Genomic DNA, 17,778 nt, shown 5'->3' with positions numbered 1-17,778 from the left:
AGCTCAACATGTACCAGTGCACGTGGTGCGTCCACGGCGCCGACAACGAGGCGCAGTTGCTCGCACATTCGTCTGCCAAGCATCCTGACAAGCCGCCCGCGGCGTACGTCCGGATGATCACTAAGAAGGTACTTATCATACTATGTTAAAAGCTACTGTGAAGTTATAAACAGCAAGGCGTCCGCTGGCGAGCTACTGAGCCACGAAAGCCACGAGCTCAAAATTACCAGTCACGTGCTTTGTGGCCTAATTCACGTATTTTGACACAGTCAAAATCTCGTTGACGTTTAGAAGTCGACCTATTGAAAAACAGTTCTAAATCCGTATTCACAAGGCTCATTTCGATAGAACGATTACTCGATAGGATCGCAATTCAGCGATTTTTTGTCGTTGAAGTTTTGTTTCGTTCCAACTTGATGTAGTATGACATCACTGCTGTGCAAAGAACGTCCACAACGACCGGTCCTAAGCTACCTGCGCCCAGGTGCTTCCCATGATCTTATTTACCATACGAATACCTATTTATAAATGCAATAGTTTACGAGAATGGATACATGTTTGTTACTCTTTGGAGTTAAAACTACTGAACTGATTTTACTGTGTAAATAATGAATGTTTGTTTTCTAGATACATTCATAAATGAATAAAACATATTTATTATTCATAAATGACATTCGTTCGTTCGTTTCAGCCAAATGACGTCCACTGCTGGACAAAGGCCTCGAAGACATCTTAATGAAAAATGACATTAAAACAATCAATTTATTCAAATATTTTTTCTTCATTTCAGGACGGATCAGAAGAATACAGAGTGCTACCGCAAGTGTCATTCAACAAGTCCAAAGCTCCCGTCGAAGAAATTACACCTTCAGGCAAAGTGGACAACCCGGTCAGGGAGGCAGAAAGGTCCATCGAGTTGGAGAAGCTTATTGGAACAACGCAGCAGATGATGGAAAGCATGGCCACCATGACGCCTGTACAGCCCACCGCTGCGCCCTCGCCGCCTGAAGAAGAACCCGTGACTCAGGCTGTCATCACCAGGATCACTCCACCAGAACCTGAACCGGAGCCAGAACCGACGCCCGTCGAAACTCAACCAGAACAAACGCCCACACCTACCAGTCTAGAAGAAGAACGCAGCCGAATGAAGACCCCGATCCTCAAAACGGAACCAGAAGAACTCCCAACGCCTTCTAAAGACTTATCCGGAGATGTCGTGTACTGCCTCGATAGCGACGATGAGGATCACGAGCCGGCGTCACACGTCATCGACCTCTCAGAAGAAGAAGCCACGCCCACGCGCGTATCGCCCTCCCCCCGCCCCTCTCCCTTCGCCAAAATCTCCCAAAAAGAACTCTTCACTTGCCCCAAATGCTTCGTAGCGTTCAAAAACAGCGGGGGCTTCAAGCGCCACACCAACAACTGCTTCGTGATCGGAGTCGTGAAGTGCCCCCACTGCCCTAAAGAAGTCCTCAACAGAGACGATCTGGTTTACCACTACGTACGCGACCATGACGGCGAACAGGCCAGCCTCTGCGGCGTCTGCAAAGAAAGGTTCACCGCCATAAACCTCGCGAAGAGACACATGAAGCTCGCTCACAAGATCTCCAAGATGATGGTCAGCAGCAACAAACTGCAGAACCAGAGGTTCATGTATACTATCGTACCGCTGGCTCCTGAAAAGCCTGGGCCGAAGCCAGGATCTGCGGATAAAACTGACAAGCAAGCACCGAAGAGGAAAATTAGCGGAACTGGTGGCGAACCTCCTGCGAAGAAGCGCTATGGACCTCAAGATGTAAATCAGTTACCCATCAACCCGATTCTCGACGAAGCGGTGCATTGCTCCGAGTGCGAATTCAGCACCAAAGTGCGCCTGAATATGGTGCGGCATCTACAATTGCACGCGCAGCAGCAGCCCGCGCCGAACACTGCACCCGTCAACCCTGTCCCGCATTTAGAAACCAATGAGATGCATTTTGACAAGATGGTCAACCTGGCCTCCAGCTCTATCGTCACCCGTGGCCCTGAGAAGACTCCAACGACAGTAACCTCTCAAATAACGCCGGAAGAAGCTGAGAAATACCCCAAATATGTCCCAGAAAGACAGAGATACGCGTGCGGCGCCAAAGACTGCTCGTACATTTCACTCGATGAAGCCATGTTTAACCGCCACTGGAACACTCTCCACTCCACTCTACTTCAGTTCCACTGCGTGCATTGCTCACGTAATCTATTCGATGCGCGTCCGCTAACGTTTGAGCGCATCATGGAGCATCTAAAAATGCACGAATCGTCAACTCTGTACGGGTGTTCCGCGTGTATGTACTGCCATTACAAGAGGGATTCGGTGACGACGCATCTTAGCACCGTGCACAGTAGAACCGGGAGGTTTATTGTGATTCGGGAGGAGGTGGAAACAAGCAGCCAGCAAACAGGCAGCCAACGAATGGACTTGAAACTGTGGCAGTGTGGACTGTGTCCGTTTAAGAGTTTATTACGGCCAGCGATTGTGGAACATTGCGGGAAGCATCATCAGTCTAAGATGCAGTACAAGTGTGGGTGTTGTCCGTTCAAGGCGTCGTCCCTGGAGACGGTTCAGAAGCACCAGGGGAACTCTCACCCTGGGAGGACGGAGGAGGTGGTGCATATGTTCTACCAGGAAGGCGCGGTGCCGGATGAACCGGATGGCACGCCGCGTTGGCAGCGCCAGCGGCTAGGCGCCGGCATTACGCAGGCTGAGACCGAGGTTAGTGGACCTTTTGTTTTAGTGTTTTGTAGTTTCTTGCGACCTTAGTTTTTGCTCTTTTTCTTAAAAGTAAACTAAAACTATACAATATCTTTGAAGCTCGACCTTGAATGCCAATCAAGTAATAGATAAGTAGATTTTGTTAAATTATCATAGGCTATATTTATTAATTTATGTATTATTTACTATGTATAATAATATGTATGTATTTAAAAAAAAAGTATATAAGTATGATTATATCCGTTGTCTAGTACCCATAGTACAAGCTTTTCGTAGTTTGGGACTAGAAGCGTAGTGTAAAATGTCCAGGGATATTTATTTATTTGATAGTTTAAATTGATACACATTTCTTTGAAGATTCATTTACCTCATCAACTGATGCCGAATCGTTGGCCATATGAATTAAGTTTATTATAATATCATTTTCTTAAAGAGTACACTAGTTTTTATTATGAGTTCACATTATTAATTTCTCAACCATACTCTCACGAAAATCCTAACTAAAAACGCCTTTCTCCAACAGGTCAAACCCGAAATATCGGATCTCACTCTAGCTCAGCTCATCGCCTCGCCTCAAAAGCCGGTATCTCCCACGCCCTTGCCTGCCGTAAACCTGAACATAGTGAAGCAGGAGCTGACGGATTCCTTCCCTGATGATGACGAGCCTCTGGACGCCCTCTGCCGGAAGTATGGCCAGTTCTGCGAGCCCAATGGCCTGAGCTATAAATGTCCGCTATGCTCTACAGTCGAGATCACCCAAGAGGCTATGCAGTCGCATCTGTTTGAGGAACTCAAGTATAGGAGGTGTGTATAATTTAAACAGAATTCTCAGCTCGAAAGAAATCACTTGTATAGTAATAATTTGAGCTTGGCTTTAGATTTGCGTCAGCTAGCTTTGCGGGTTCGAATCCTGTGAGAGTAAGTGTAATGTTGCTGGAACATTGATTGGATGTTTGTTTTTTTACAATATTTTTATGTGACATGCTTTTGCTTTTACTAATTGGCTTGTTTTATAGCTTTAAATTTTTTGCTAAAGTGTTCGCTTCGCTTTTTCTAAATAATATAGTAGCTAGCTAAATTCTGTCTCGATGATACCAAAACGTTTGCTAAGATGTTCTAGTGTTTGCACATAAATAATGTGCTATAAACGAACGTGTGTGTGTAAACAAATATGTAACCAGGTTACAAAATAACCTAACCAGCACCTTAATCGTTTTTTTACGCAGGGCAGTTTCTCCTAATACTCAATCCCCCTTATTACAAAAAGTTAGACTGGTCAACCAGAGTTCAAACTGATTTAAATTGACATTTAGTATAGAAATGTCATTTTAAACCAGTTCTCCGGTTTAACTTTTTTGTAATAAAGGGGAATATGTTTATTGCTTGAATTGCTTCCATAATGTACACACGGCCACACTGTTAACTATCCATTTCCGTTTTTGCTCTCACTCATCAAATGGTGATTCTTTGCGATAGAACGAGACGACATGACCGGCAATAGTAGTTAACACTGTTGTCGATAGTACGGTCAACAGCACGTCAACGTAAACACTGTGGTATCTTACGTAGTTGCGATAGGGGCGACTTTGCAACGAAAATGTATAGCTTGATGTGCTGTCGACTGTACATTATCATTGGTCCTTCGAGCCGGATGTTCATAGACAATAATTCCCCAGATGGGAGTGCGCGATGTGTTCGTACCGCGCGTTCCACGGCGCAGGACTAGCGGAGCACGTGGCAGCGGAGCACCGCGGCCGCCACATGCCGCCTCGGGCTTTGCCCCGCGACATGGCGGTTGAGAAGTGGGTCGCGGCGTTGTTACAGCACCAGGGAACGGCCATTGCTAATAACAAAGGTCAGTGGTCACGGGACTATTCCTACCTCTCGTTGCCAACGCTGCAACTCCTGTGTAGCCAGGATCTAAAGCTAGCGCCAATAAAAACCCAACTAGTGAAGGTCGGGGAACCACGCTCCTAGGCAGATTTAAGATTGCAGCACACATATCAACACGAAAAGGCAACGATAACGTATCACCTTTCGCCTCGCCGTCAAATAGGCGTCAACCTAACGTAAGCACGTAAGGCCCGACTTCCAAAAGGCGGGCGGAGTGCAGAAATGTTTTGAATAACCAATCAAATTTCATTCAGATAATGAAATTAACAGAATGAAATCTGACTGGTTATTCAATTTCTTGCTCCGCTCCGCCTTGGTGAAAACAGAGTCTAAGGATCAGTATCGATTCGGCCACGGCTAGGTGCCGCCGCGCTTACGGCTCGCCGACCGCTGTTTTGATCAGTTTGAAAACGCCCAAATTATTTGCACCACATTTTATCTTCTCAGTATAATTGCTAATAATGATTTTGTAGGCGTTTAGTGGCCTGTGGACAACAGCTAGTGTCTTTCATGTTTAAGTTTTACTTAACCTTGGCCTGACCCTGACCTTAGCCTGGTATTAACACAATTCACCATTAATACCTAATTTTTAAGCTATGATAACACATAACAGGTATTTTGTTTTCATAGGGGTTACTTAAAAATTAGGGAATTATGGTCAAAACAAGCATAAGTGTCTCAAAACTTTCCAACAATTTATTAAAATCTTTCTCCCTTCAACAGATAACCTGTCCAAGCAGAAGATCCTCACGGAACGTCCGCCAAAGCCGACCAAACCCGACACACCCGTGCCCGAAGAGCCGAAGCCGAAACCGACCATGACGGAGTTGGAGAAGGCTTTCGGCCCGTTCGGCCAGCCCTGCAGCATGATGTACTGCTGCCCCAAGTGCTCCACCAAGATTAAGGATGAGGCCGCCATGAGAGACCATTTGGAGAGCGAGCTGACGAAGATTAGGTAAGCTTTAGCTCTGAGGTGGAATTGTGTATAGATGACCCACGCTGAACTGTCCCACCAAACTCAATGACAGGGGGGCGCTACCATCGTTTAACTATATGGTTTCCAACATGGCAAAAATCGGAACCAGCGATCCGGTATTGACGGTGGCGCCACTGTCAATGTCATGCATAGAGATCAGTATTTTGGAACTATATCAATCGTTATCATTTGACAGTTCATAAGTTGACGTACGATTATTCTGTCAAACGCTTTGTTTAACTGACTTTATCGTAAGTTATGAACTGCCAAATGATTACGATTGCTTTACACAATTCCACCTCTGATCAGCCTCGCTAGACAAAGTTACAAACGTGATAGTTGTAATTTCGATATCGCTTTGTGTTCGCTTGTCAATTGTTATGCTCCATGAAGTGTTTTCGGAATTAAAACTGTTACGAACGTTCGCTTAAGTATCAGCCTGTAATTTGTTTAGAAATATCTCATGATAGGTCTTTGACAGGGGTTTGCAACGTGCTTTTGTAAATTGTAATTTAACAGCATTTTCTTGCTACAAACGATTAAGGTACAATTTCTAGCATATCCTGTTAACCATTTCTTTTATAACATAGCGTTTATTAAAACATTAGGATATTAGTGTTTTAGATTGTTATGATGTCGTTCCTACCTACTTTTGGAACTAGATAGCACTGTGTACCACCACCATCAGTAGGCCTAAGATGCGCGCCGCGATAAGCGGTTATCCCACCATTTTATCGATTTTGCCCATACATTTTGACGTCGATAAAAGTTATCACGGCGCGCATCTTAGGCCTACAGGATATTTTTAGTATCCACTGCAGGAGCAGGGGGATAAGATTTTTTCCTTTTTTGACGTAATCTACGTAGCAAGATTTGTAATCAGTTGCTGTACCTTAAATAATCAATTAAGTAAGTATTATAGTCTACAATGCCCAAGGAAGTTTACTTATCTATTTATTTCGTTTTCCAGATGGCACTGCAGCCACTGCGCGGTGACCTTCCAGACGTACCACGAGGCGCAGTTCCATTGCAAGAGCGCGCACCCGCGGCAGTCCGCGCGCCCGCGCGAGGCGGCACGCGACCCCGCGCTCCGCTCCGCTTGGCTCGCCGCTGCCTTGCAGGTAATCTCCGCTAACAGATCCGCTTCACTCTCACGAGACAGTTCCATTGCAAGAGCGCGCACCCGCGGCAGTCCGCGCGCCCGCGCGAGGCGGCACGCGACCCCGCGCTCCGCTCCGCTTGGCTCGCCGCTGCCTTGCAGGTAATCTCCGCTAACAGATCCGCTTCACTCTCACGAGACAGTTCCATTGCAAGAGCGCGCACCCGCGGCAGTCCGCGCGCCCGCGCGAGGCGGCACGCGACCCCGCGCTCCGCTCCGCTTGGCTCGCCGCTGCCTTGCAGGTAATCTCCGCTAACAGATCCGCTTCACTCTCACGAGACAGTTCCATTGCAAGAGCGCGCACCCGCGGCAGTCCGCGCGCCCGCGCGAGGCGGCACGCGACCCCGCGCTCCGCTCCGCTTGGCTCGCCGCTGCCTTGCAGGTAATCTCCGCTAACAGATCCGCTTCACTCTCACGAGACAGTTCCATTGCAAGAGCGCGCACCCGCGGCAGTCCGCGCGCCCGCGCGAGGCGGCACGCGACCCCGCGCTCCGCTCCGCTTGGCTCGCCGCTGCCTTGCAGGTAATCTCCGCTAACAGATCCGCTTCACTCTCACGAGACAGTTCCATTGCAAGAGCGCGCACCCGCGGCAGTCCGCGCGCCCGCGCGAGGCGGCACGCGACCCCGCGCTCCGCTCCGCTTGGCTCGCCGCCGATTTGCAGGTAATATCCGCTAACAGATCCGCTTCACTCTCACGAGACAGTTCCATTGCAAGAGCGCGCACCCGCGGCAGTCCGCGCTCCGCTCCGCTTGGCTCGCCGCTGCCTTGCAGGTAATATCCGCTAACAGATCCGCTTCACTCTCACGAGGCGCAGTTCCATTGCAAGACCGCGCACCCGCGGCAGTCCGCGCTCCGCTCCGCTTGGCTCGCCGCTGCCTTGCAGGTAATCTCCGCTAACAGATCCGCTTCACTCTCACGAGACAGTTCCATTGCAAGAGCGCGCACCCGCGGCAGTCCGCGCGCCCGCGCGAAGCGGCACGCGACCCTGCGCTCCGCTCCGCTTGGCTCGCCGCTGCCTTGCAGGTAATATCCGCTAACAGATCCGCTTCACTCACATCAAATTAAAAAGAAGTGTGTAAGCCCATTTTCCTACACGTTCCAAATATAGAATCCCTTCCATCACTCTAGTCGTGAGATTAATATGACCACTCTTGTGGCGGAGTTTTAGGCTGACATTATGTAGGTTTGTTGTCGACACGACAAGAAGAATTAACATGGGCTGGTGCTGAGATGAGGCAGAAGAAACTCTGTCACCTTTCCTCTTTATTTATTACAGGAGAAATACATCAACGATTAAACGACATAAGTTCAAATTCAAGTTCATTTACCTATTTGTAAAAGCTGCTAAATTATTGTTCTGATTTTATAATTATTTAGTATGTGTGACAGGCGAGATACGATCGACAAATACACCATACGATCTCTAATAGGGACGCGACGTTCTAAAAATTCTTAGATTCAGCTAAGTCATATCGAAGTTGATATTTATGTCTGTAGTCCTTTACGTCTTCAAGAAATATTCACATAAGAATAAGAATAAATTTATTTCCAGAAAAATACGCTTTAGTTATATAGGTTTACAAATTAGATATAATAATAGGATTTCAGGTGACATAATAAGGATATACTCAACATCAAATAAACCGCACCTTCCGCGACGCGAACTTTAAAGATTTTTTTCTGACACAATCATGGTGCCCCAACAATATTGGTGTTATTTGAAAGCCCAATAAATATCCTTAAAGAAAAACACATTGAATTTCTTAATAAATGATTAACATATACCATAAATGTGACTTGAAAAAAGACCTCACTTTGGGCTCACCTCTGGGATCAATTAGACCAATTTTTATGGTTATAAAATTAAATAATGATCTCACGTGTCCTCTTTAACAGATGGATGGCGATTAATCCCAACTTAACAGTTTTATAGCCATAAAAGTTGGCTCAAGCGTAACTACCTATTTTTTGAAGAAGTGACTCTGGATCCTTCTAGAGCCACATTTTTGGGGTAAAAACCTCTCCTTTAATGAAATGAAGCTTAGAACTAGGCTTTCAAATGGTGCCAATATTGGTGGGAAGTGGGGATGCATACTGTTGAAAGTGCTTGTCGCGGGAGGTGCGATTTATTTGATGTCGAGTGTAGTTCATCTTAATCATAACTTTATTCTTTCTACCAGGTCCAAAAGCTGAGCATGAAGTCGCTCCCGATCACGCACACACCGGCACCGGAGCCCGCGCCAGAGCCGGCGCCCGACAACTCGCTGCTCGTCGTCCGCTACGAGGAGAGCGTCTCCACCGAAGAGCCTGCGCCGAGGTACTATCGGCAACAGTATTAACTACCCATTGCCTGTCATGTCATCTCGTTCTATCGCAAAGAATCACCATTTGATGAGAACGAGAGCAAAATCCGAAATGGATAGCTAACAGTGTGGCCGTGTGTACGTCATCGTCATTTCATTTCATTTATTCATTCCAAAAACAAAATACATTGTAGAGGAAAATTAATTAGTTCAACATTAAAATTCACATTTTCTATAAAATTAAAATAAAATAAATCTAACCCTAAAGTTGCATTTCAGATACTAAATTTAACCCTAAAATTGCATTTCACATACTAAAATCAATATTCGTCAGGTCATTTGGTCTCCACTGAAGGAGCACGACCCTCCAATTTGGTCTATTCCACTTTGATAAGAAGCCCGATTTGATCACCTAAAGTCTGTTCGCCGAGAGTTGATAAAAAAAATTAAATATCAGAGGTTCTAAACTCATTATAAATTGTGGCCCGCTAATTATTTTTGTCGATATAATGAAAATGTTGGTAGATTATCATTAATATCTCTTTTAAATTTACGGGAATTATTCCGGTTAGGGCATACGTGGGGATACGGATCAAACACGTGGCGTCCATGACTGTGTTGGATAAAAAGTATTTCATTATTATCAAGTGGCTTATAGTGTATCCCAATGTTGGGCAAAGCCCTACCACTGTCATACCATTCATTTCGGTCATAAGTAAAATAAAATTCTATTCCGTTTCACACATTGCGTTTCACACATTGCGGCCCGCCGGCCGGGGCGCTTGACGACAGCTGCGTGGCTCGTACCATGGTACTCAGTGCGCGTTGTGACAAACGACGCCCGCCATACAGAATGCGATAATTGAGCGACAGTCGCTATTGCAAGACATTTCATAATATTTATCAACTCTCGGCGAACAGACTTTAGGTGATTTTATCCGTGGGTGATCAAAAGACACCAAAGTGTCGCCTGGAGTTCATTTTGATCACCTGGGTGATCAAATTCAGGTGATGTCTACTAGTGAACATCTTTCAATGGAAATTGATAAATACTTCGCCTACACTAATAATACTTATCCACACTATTTCCAGGAACCCGCCACCACCGACCGCTCCTCCAGTGTCCCGCAAGCGGCCTCACAGCACCGACAGCGACGACGATCGCCTCGTGATCGACGAGCCCGGCCCCGCCTCCACTGGCCCCGCCCCCTCGTCCGCTGGCCCCGCCCCCTCAGGACAGGGCGTGGCCAAGAAGCGCACCGGCGCCGCGGCGGGCGGACAGTGCCCGTTTTGCGACATGACCACCAAATACAGTCATGTGCTGAGAGATCATATTTGCAGGTAATATTCAATATTTCATTTTTATCTAGCTCGTGGAACCTTAAGTGGTTGCATGGGACCGCATTAATAATTGATTTTTATTGTATCTCAAATCGCTGGTACTTGAGGGATTTCCGGGTAACTAGGTCTTTCCAGGTGTTGTTGGAGTAAAAATTAGTATTTCAATAGGATAACTATGGTCGGAAGTTCACAACCATCGTTATACGTCTGACTAGAAAATACAGCACGGGATAGTAAAATACTTGCACGTCTCGTAGCACTGTTCTGTAGCTGGTGAGATAAGCTGCACTGTATTTATTGTAACATTTATATTACTCTGTCTCGGCGAATAAATCTTTGACTAGGGTAAACCGACAGTCATTGGACGCTGCCAGTCATTGGACAAAACAACCTTTGAATTTTCTTAAAATGAATATTCCTTCAAAAAAACGCCCTTTTCAACCGACTTCAAAAAAGGAGGAGGTTCTCAATTCGACCCGTATGTTTTTTTTTTTTTTTTCTATGTTTGTTACGCGATAACTCCGCCAATTATGAACCGATTTGAACAAATCTTTTTTCGGCGTATAGGTAATACCTCAAGGGTGGTCCCATTTAAATTTAATAATAGAAAAAACAACCCCCAAGGGTGGAAAATTGGGGATGAACTTTTTTATACGCAATATCTCCGCCGATTATAAATCAATTTGACTGATTATTTTTTTGTTGAATAGGTATTATCAAAAGGGTGGTTTCATGCGAATTTGAAGAAAATATTTCACCCCCAAGGGTGAAAAATTGGGGATGAACTTTTTTATACGCAATATTTTTAATTTTTAGTTTTTTTTTGTGTTCACGCATTTGAAGTCGGTTTTATTTTTTTTAAAAGTTATATCTCCATCAGTCGGAATCTCTCAGTTGTTGAAATAGAAATGCTATTTTTAATTCAGTAAATAACTGTCCAATTAGATAGTATTACCGTGCCAATAACTTTCTTAAGTGTCCAATGACTGGCAGTTTACCCTATATCTTTGTCTCTACCTTTCCAGCCACTACCGAGTGAAGCCATACACGTGCACCGCGTGTGGCTTCCAAGAGAACAGGAACAAAGTGCGCGCGCACGCCGCCGCCGCGCACCGCGGGCACAACCCGCTGCTCCTCGTGCGGCCCACCACGCTGCCGCCGCAGCCGGTGGACCAGCCCTGGAGCCCTGCGCCGCTGGCTTGCCTGGCCTGCAACGAGGGCCTGTCACAGGTGAGACCCCCGGCCTGTGGACCGGCTACCAGAACAGGAACAAAGTGCGCGCGTCGCACCGCGGGCACAACCCGCTGCTCCTCGTGCGGCCCACCACGCTGCCGCCGCAGCCGGTGGACCAGCCCTGGAGCCCTGCGCCGCTGGCTTGCCTGGCCTGCAACGAGGGCCTGTCACAGGTGAGACCCCCGGCCTGTGGACCGGCTACCAGAACAGGAACAAAGTGCGCGCGTCGCACCGCGGGCACAACCCGCTGCTCCTCGTGCGGCCCACCACGCTGCCGCCGCAGCCGGTGGACCAGCCCTGGAGCCCTGCGCCGCTGGCTTGTCTGGCCTGCAACGAGGGCCTGTCGCAGGTGAGAACGTGGCCCCCCAGCTCGTGGCCCCCCAGCTCGTGCCCCCCCCAATACCGTCGGCCCACCCAGCTCGTGCCCCCCCCACGCTCGTGCCCCCCCCCACGCTCGTGCCCCCCCAGCCCGTCGACCAGCCCTGGAGCCCGGCGCCGCTGGCTTGCCTGGCCTGCAACGAGGGCCTGTCGCAGGTGAGACCCCCAGCCTGTGGACCGGCTACCAGGAGAACAGGAACAAAGTGCGCGCGTCGCACCGCGGGCACAACCCGCTGCTCCTCGTGCGGCCCACCACGCTGCCGCCGCAGCCCGTGGACCAGCCCTGGAGCCCTGCGCCGCTGGCTTGTCTGGCCTGCAACGAGGGCCTGTCGCAGGTGAGAACGTGGCCCCCCGTGGCCCCCAGCTCGTGCGCCCCGGTCTTGACCCCCTAGCTCGTGGCCCCCGCTCTTGGCCCCCTAGCTCGTGGCCCCTGTCTCTTGGCCCCCGGATCGTGGCCCTTCGTTCTTGGCCCCCTAGCTCGTGGCCCCCAGCTCGTGGCGCCTCGCTCTTGGCCCCCTAGCTCGTGGCCCCCTTGCTCGTGGCCCCCATCTCGTGGCCCCCCAGTTCGTGGCCCCTGTCTCTTGGCCCCCGGCTCGTGGCCCTTCGCTCTTGGCCCCCTAGCTCATGGCCCCCAGCTCGTGGCCCCCCAACTCGTGCCCCCCCTAGCCCGTCGACCAGTCCTGGAGCCCTGCGCCGCTCGCCTGCCTGGCCTGTCGCAGGTGAGACCCCCGGCCTGTAGACCGGCTACCAGGAGAACAGGAACAAAGTACGCGCGTCGCACCGCGGGCACAACCCGCTGCTCCTCGTGCGGCCCACCACGCTGCCGCCGCAGCCTGTTGACCAGCCCTGGAGCCCTGCGCCGCTGGCTTGCCTGGCCTGCAACGAGGGCCTGTCGCAGGTGAGAACGTGGCCCCCCGTGGCCCCCGCTCGTGGCCCCCAGCTCATGGCCCCCAGCTAGTGCCCCCCCAAGCTCGTGGCCCCCTAGCTCGTGCCCCACCTCGCTCGTGGCCCCCCAGCTCGTGCCCTCCCAAGACCGCGGGCCCACCCAGCTCGTGGCCCCCAAGCTCGTGGCCCCTCGCTCTTGGCCCCTAGCTCGTGCCCCCCGCCCGCTCGTGGCCCCCCAGCTCGTGCCCCCCCCAGCCCGTCGACCAGCCCTGGAGCCCTGCGCCGCTCGCCTGCCTGGCCTGTCGCAGGTGAGACCCCCAGCCTGTGGACCAGCTACCAGGAGAACAGGAACAAAGTGCGCGCGTCGCACCGCGGCCACAACCCGCTGCTCCTCGTGCGGCCCACCACGCTGCCGCCGCAGCCCGTGGACCAGCCCTGGAGCCCTGCGCCGCTGGCTTGTCTGGCCTGCAACGAGGGCCTGTCGCAGGTGAGAACGTGGCCCCCTTGGCCCCCGCTCGTGGCCCCCCAGCTCGTGCCCCCCCCAGCTCGTGCCCCCCCCAGACCATGGGCCCACCCAGCTCGTGGGCCCCCAGCTCGTGGCCCCCAGCTCATGGCCCCCCCCAGCCCGTCGACCAGCCCTGGAGCCCTGCGCCGCTCGCCTGCCTGGCCTGCAACGAGGGCCTGTCGCAGGTGAGAACGTGGCCCCCCCGCTCGTGGCCCCCGCTCGTGGCCCCCCAGCTCGTGCCCCCCCCCCCCAGACCATGGGCCCACCCAGCTCGTGGCCCCACCTCTTGGCCCCCTAGCTTGTGGCCCCTCCTCTTGGCCCCCAGCCAGTGGCCCCCTAGCTCGTGGCCCCCCTCATGGCCCCCCTCATGGCCCCCTAGCTCGTGGCCCCCAGCTAGTGGCCCCCTAGCTCGTGCCCCCCCCCCCCCCCCGCTCGTGGCCCCCCCAGCCCGTTGACCAGCCCTGGAGCCCTGCGCCGCTCGCCTGCCTTGCTTGCAACGAGGGCCTGTCGCAGGTGAGACCCCCAGCCTGTGGACCGGCTACCAGGAGAACAGGAACAAAGTGCGCGTGTCGCACCGCGGGCACAACCCGCTGCTCCTCGTGCGGCCCACCACGCTGCCGCCGCAGCCCGTGGACCAGCCCTGGAGCCCTGCACCGCTGGCTTGCCTGGCCTGCAACGAGGGCCTGTCGCAGGTGAGAACGTGGCCCTCCGTGGCCCCCGATCGTGGCCCCCGATCGTGGCCCCCGATCGTGGCCCCCAGCTCGTGGCCCCCCAGCGCGTGCCCCCCGCTCTTGGCCCCCTAGCTCGTGGCCCCCCGCTCGTGGCCTGCCTGGCCTGCAACGAGGGCCTGTCGCAGGTGAGAACGTGGCCCCCCAGCTCGTGGCACCCCGCTCGTGGCCCCCCAGCTGGTGGCCCCCGCTCGTGGCCCCCCAGCTGGTGGCCCCCGCTCGTGGCCCCCAGACCGTGGGCCCACCTAGCTCGTGGCCCCGAGCTAGTGGCCCCCCGCTTTTGACCCCCTAGCTCGTGGCCCCCCGCTCGTGCTCCCCCCCGCCCCGCTCGTGGCCCCCCAACTCATGCCCCCCCCAGCCCGTTGACCAACCCTGGAGCCCCGCGGCGCTCGCTGCCTGACCTGCAACGAGGGCCTGTCGCAGGTGAGACCCCCAGCCTGTGGACCGGCTACCAGGAGAACAGGAACAAAGTGCCTGTCGCAGGTGAGAACGTGGCCCCCCAGCTCGTGGCCCCCGCTCGTGGCCCCCCAGACCGTGGGCCCACCTAGATCGTGGACCCCGCTCGTGCTCCCCCCCACGCTCGTGCCCCCGCTCTTGGCCCCCAGCTCATGGCCTCTCGCTCATGGCCCCCTAGCTCGTAATTATATTTCTGTCGCGACTGTGCGTCGTACTTGATATAGGATGTGCAGTCGTCTTCACAAAGAGACTGATCCTGACTCAGACGACATCTGGAATAGAAAAGCGAAGGCAAAGACAAATGTCCTTATTATTTACAACGTGAGAATTAGTACTTAATTTCGAAAAAAAAAAATCTAAACTTCCAATTTGGCTTTTTTCGTAATATCGGTACTTGAATTTCAAGTTTAACTAACTTACTAATTGATGCATTTTGCAGATATCCGCCGACATTCACCGTCTCTCGCACCCCAACCACATGGTCGTGCCCAAGACCGCAACCGTTATCAAGTGCACGACGTGCGGCACGCGGCACGCGAGCGCCGCCGAGGGCCGCGAGCACGCCGCTCGCGAGCACGCCGGCCAGCCGCGCGCGCTCGCCACCTACCGAATGCTCGCCGACGTGCGCCGCTGCCTCTACTGCAACAACTGCGCGGCCACCTACCGAGAGATGGCGCTGCACAACAAAACCGCACACCCTGACCTACCCCCTGCAATCAAAGAAGAACTGCAACTCAGCTTTATAGCTAAGCTGGACGACGACGAACCCCCCAAGAAAGTCGCCAAGAAATCCACCACAAAACTACCCGCGCAAACCGTCGCAAAGAAATCTACCACCAAACTACCGTTCTTCTACTACGACGAGTCTGACGTGGAGGAATACTCGTACTACGGTACCAAACCGACCCCGATAGAAAATTACGAGAACGTCACCACTCTTATGTCGTTCTGTAATACCATGGTGCCATTTACCATGAAGAAATTGAGTGAGATCATCGAAATTAACCCCCGAGTGATTGTTGAGGATTTGGAAAAGAAACCCACTCATCAGTGAGTGTTTTTAAATTGATCAGTGAAAGTGAGTGATGTAAAACTAGCCATGACATGGCGAAAATCTGTGATTTTTTAACATTATTATAGCGGTGTGTTGGATTATGTATACACATCTGTGTAATGTCAATTTGTATTCAAAGTTTATATTCGCATACCAGTTGTATATTTGAAGTATTATTAATGTATGTGTCTAAAGTATAAATATCGTGTATATCCTAGAATTTAGTTAGATTCGATTCACAGTTAAACTGTTTTTAATGTCTGAATTTATAAGTAGATAGATATAGTGCTAAGAACGATTTGTCTGTTTACACACAATCCAACATAGTGCTTTCAAATATTTCTAGTTGTAGGTTTAAATAGTGATTGTATTGAAATAGGGTCGGCGGCATTTGTTTTTTTTTTTGTTAAAATATCTCTATGATTCTGATTTTTTTTGTGTCATAATACATGAACACTTCTAGTATTTTGTTAGATTAGGCAAAAATATAGTTAACTCTATTGAAATGAGAAAAATTTAGCTTAACCAAAAGACATCTATGCCAGTTCAATATGGCGCAGTAAGTTGACTTAATTTTTTAGTTTATTAGTTATAAATACGCTGTAATTGTCCTATACAATTTGTATTTATTTTGTAAGTTGTTTTCGAACATAGATCTAATGTTTATGACCAGAATGAGTGTTTCGTGGTACGCCATAAAACTCAAGTGTTGCAAGAATAATCTAATTAATTTGATTGTTGACAATTAGTCAAGTCTGAAAATAGTTCTTACTTGACCAATTGTTAAAAAAATCTAAACAAGTTCCTATAATGATTTTCCTATTTACTATACAAGTTAGACTTTAATTTGTTCTTTTTCACAGTTATAGGTAATTTACTAGGTAATTTTAATCTTTGAGGTGTTTCAGAAGTAACAATTTGTTGTATACAACTGCACTATGGTGCTAGAATGAAGCTTGATGTGCCATCATCTACATATTCAATGTAACTTATATTACCAGTGTAAGTGCTTTTATGTATTAGTTAAAAATACTAATAACTGTTCACATACCATATTATTAACCTTATCATCAATTTATGTAATTTTTGCAGCAATTGAGTTTGTATCGCGCGTGGAAGGACCAGGATGGTCCCGTACTGATTTGTTGTAACGTTTATTAGACTTGTATGGAAATTCTCATTGTTTAGTCATTAGTTTACGCCAAAGTCTCTTCCAGACTATTAAATTTTTTCACGATTATTTACGTCTTTTATTTTTAGCCAGAAAACGGTTTTCCTTTATCTCCTATTTTAGGTACACTATTGTTACCCTCGACAAAATTGCAACAAAATAGGACATTTAAATAAACGAACACTACAACAACACAAGCTATTAATTTTTTTAAAAACAGTACCTAGCTTAAAACAAATGGCAATTAAATCGGTGTAATGTGCGGTTATGTGCGCACTTCCATACATTGTCCATACTGATTACAGCCCCGGACCCCCGGACCCAACTATCGGCCGACAAAAAAATCTGTGGTCTGCGCCTAGGCTAAAAAAGCGTGGGAAATGGCAAAAATTTAAACACAAAATTCAAAGCACATAAAATCCCAGGAAAAGCCAGATATTTTTTCAAAATCACTTTTAGGATTACATACCTACCTACCTACATTTTTTGTCAGTCAGTAGAAACAGAGTAGAAATCACGAATGCACTAGGAAAGGCAAATGGGAAATACGTGTCGGCCCAATTGGAATCTGGCTGACTTTAAAGTGCTCTCCCTACCAATTTGCGGAATCCCTATTGATGCTCCGGGATCGGGGAACAAGAAAAGTGCTGTGATGGGACTAACTGGGTGATTGGAGTAGAATAGTGAATCGAAAGCGTATTTTTTGCAAATGTATAAAGCTCTCCAGTTGTAATCAATCTATTAAACTTAAATTGATGAACCTACCCGACTGCGTCAGAAGGAGGGTTATGTTTTTATTTTATTTTTGTATCTTTTATAATATGGGGTAAAGTTCAGGCAAAAAAATAAATAGGACATTTAAGTAACCTTCTTATCTCGGATCGGGGACGCAATCGCAAAATTGCATTTTTATTTATTTTTAATGGGAGGTTTTTTCAGACGAACTAAT

The 17,778-nt window shown here is 49.5% G+C and overlaps 2 protein-coding genes across 2 annotated transcripts; both read left to right on the top strand.

Moving 5' to 3' along the window:
• LOC135082110 (uncharacterized) lies at positions 1 to 6,895 on the top strand. The gene is made up of 6 exons (XM_063976859.1): positions 1 to 128; positions 791 to 2,746; positions 3,270 to 3,550; positions 4,423 to 4,601; positions 5,363 to 5,594; positions 6,586 to 6,895. Exons 1-6 carry the CDS (start codon positions 9 to 11, stop codon positions 6,878 to 6,880), a joined length of 3,063 nt encoding a protein of 1,020 aa, XP_063832929.1. The 5' UTR covers positions 1 to 8; the 3' UTR covers positions 6,881 to 6,895.
• Positions 6,896 to 6,921: 26 nt separating this feature from the next.
• On the top strand, positions 6,922 to 16,898 carry LOC135082431 (zinc finger protein 48-like). Its single transcript, XM_063977226.1, has 12 exons — positions 6,922 to 7,296; positions 8,956 to 9,092; positions 10,171 to 10,419; positions 11,445 to 11,814; positions 11,858 to 12,001; positions 12,219 to 12,365; positions 12,770 to 12,928; positions 13,047 to 13,223; positions 13,256 to 13,402; positions 13,477 to 13,605; positions 13,966 to 14,112; positions 15,044 to 16,898. The coding sequence occupies exons 2-12, from the start codon at positions 8,971 to 8,973 to the stop codon at positions 15,656 to 15,658; spliced, it is 2,406 nt and encodes an 801-aa protein (XP_063833296.1). The 5' UTR covers positions 6,922 to 7,296; positions 8,956 to 8,970; the 3' UTR covers positions 15,659 to 16,898.
• The last annotated feature ends 880 nt before the right edge of the window (positions 16,899 to 17,778 follow it).

This window comes from Ostrinia nubilalis, chromosome 21 (assembly GCF_963855985.1).
Source record: "Ostrinia nubilalis chromosome 21, ilOstNubi1.1, whole genome shotgun sequence".
NCBI classification, from domain to species: Eukaryota; Metazoa; Arthropoda; class Insecta; order Lepidoptera; family Crambidae; genus Ostrinia; species Ostrinia nubilalis.
The sequence above is the reverse complement of the archived record's forward strand: the minus strand, read 5'-3'. Positions and strand labels throughout refer to the sequence as shown.

Excerpts from the sequence above, each read along its gene's own strand:
- LOC135082431 (XM_063977226.1), top strand. The coding sequence starts at position 8,971 with ATGAAGTCGCTCCCGATCACGCACACACCGGCACCGGAGCCCGCGCCA. Across the intron at positions 11,815-11,857 it reads TTGCCTGGCCTGCAACGAGG|AACAGGAACAAAGTGCGCGC; the intron begins GCCTGTCACAGG and ends ACCGGCTACCAG. Across the intron at positions 12,002-12,218 it reads GCAACGAGGGCCTGTCGCAG|GAGAACAGGAACAAAGTGCG; the intron begins GTGAGAACGTGG and ends ACCGGCTACCAG.
- LOC135082110 (XM_063976859.1), top strand. The coding sequence starts at position 9 with ATGTACCAGTGCACGTGGTGCGTCCACGGCGCCGACAACGAGGCGCAG. Across the intron at positions 3,551-4,422 it reads GAGGAACTCAAGTATAGGAG|ATGGGAGTGCGCGATGTGTT; the intron begins GTGTGTATAATT and ends ATAATTCCCCAG. Across the intron at positions 5,595-6,585 it reads AGCGAGCTGACGAAGATTAG|ATGGCACTGCAGCCACTGCG; the intron begins GTAAGCTTTAGC and ends TTCGTTTTCCAG.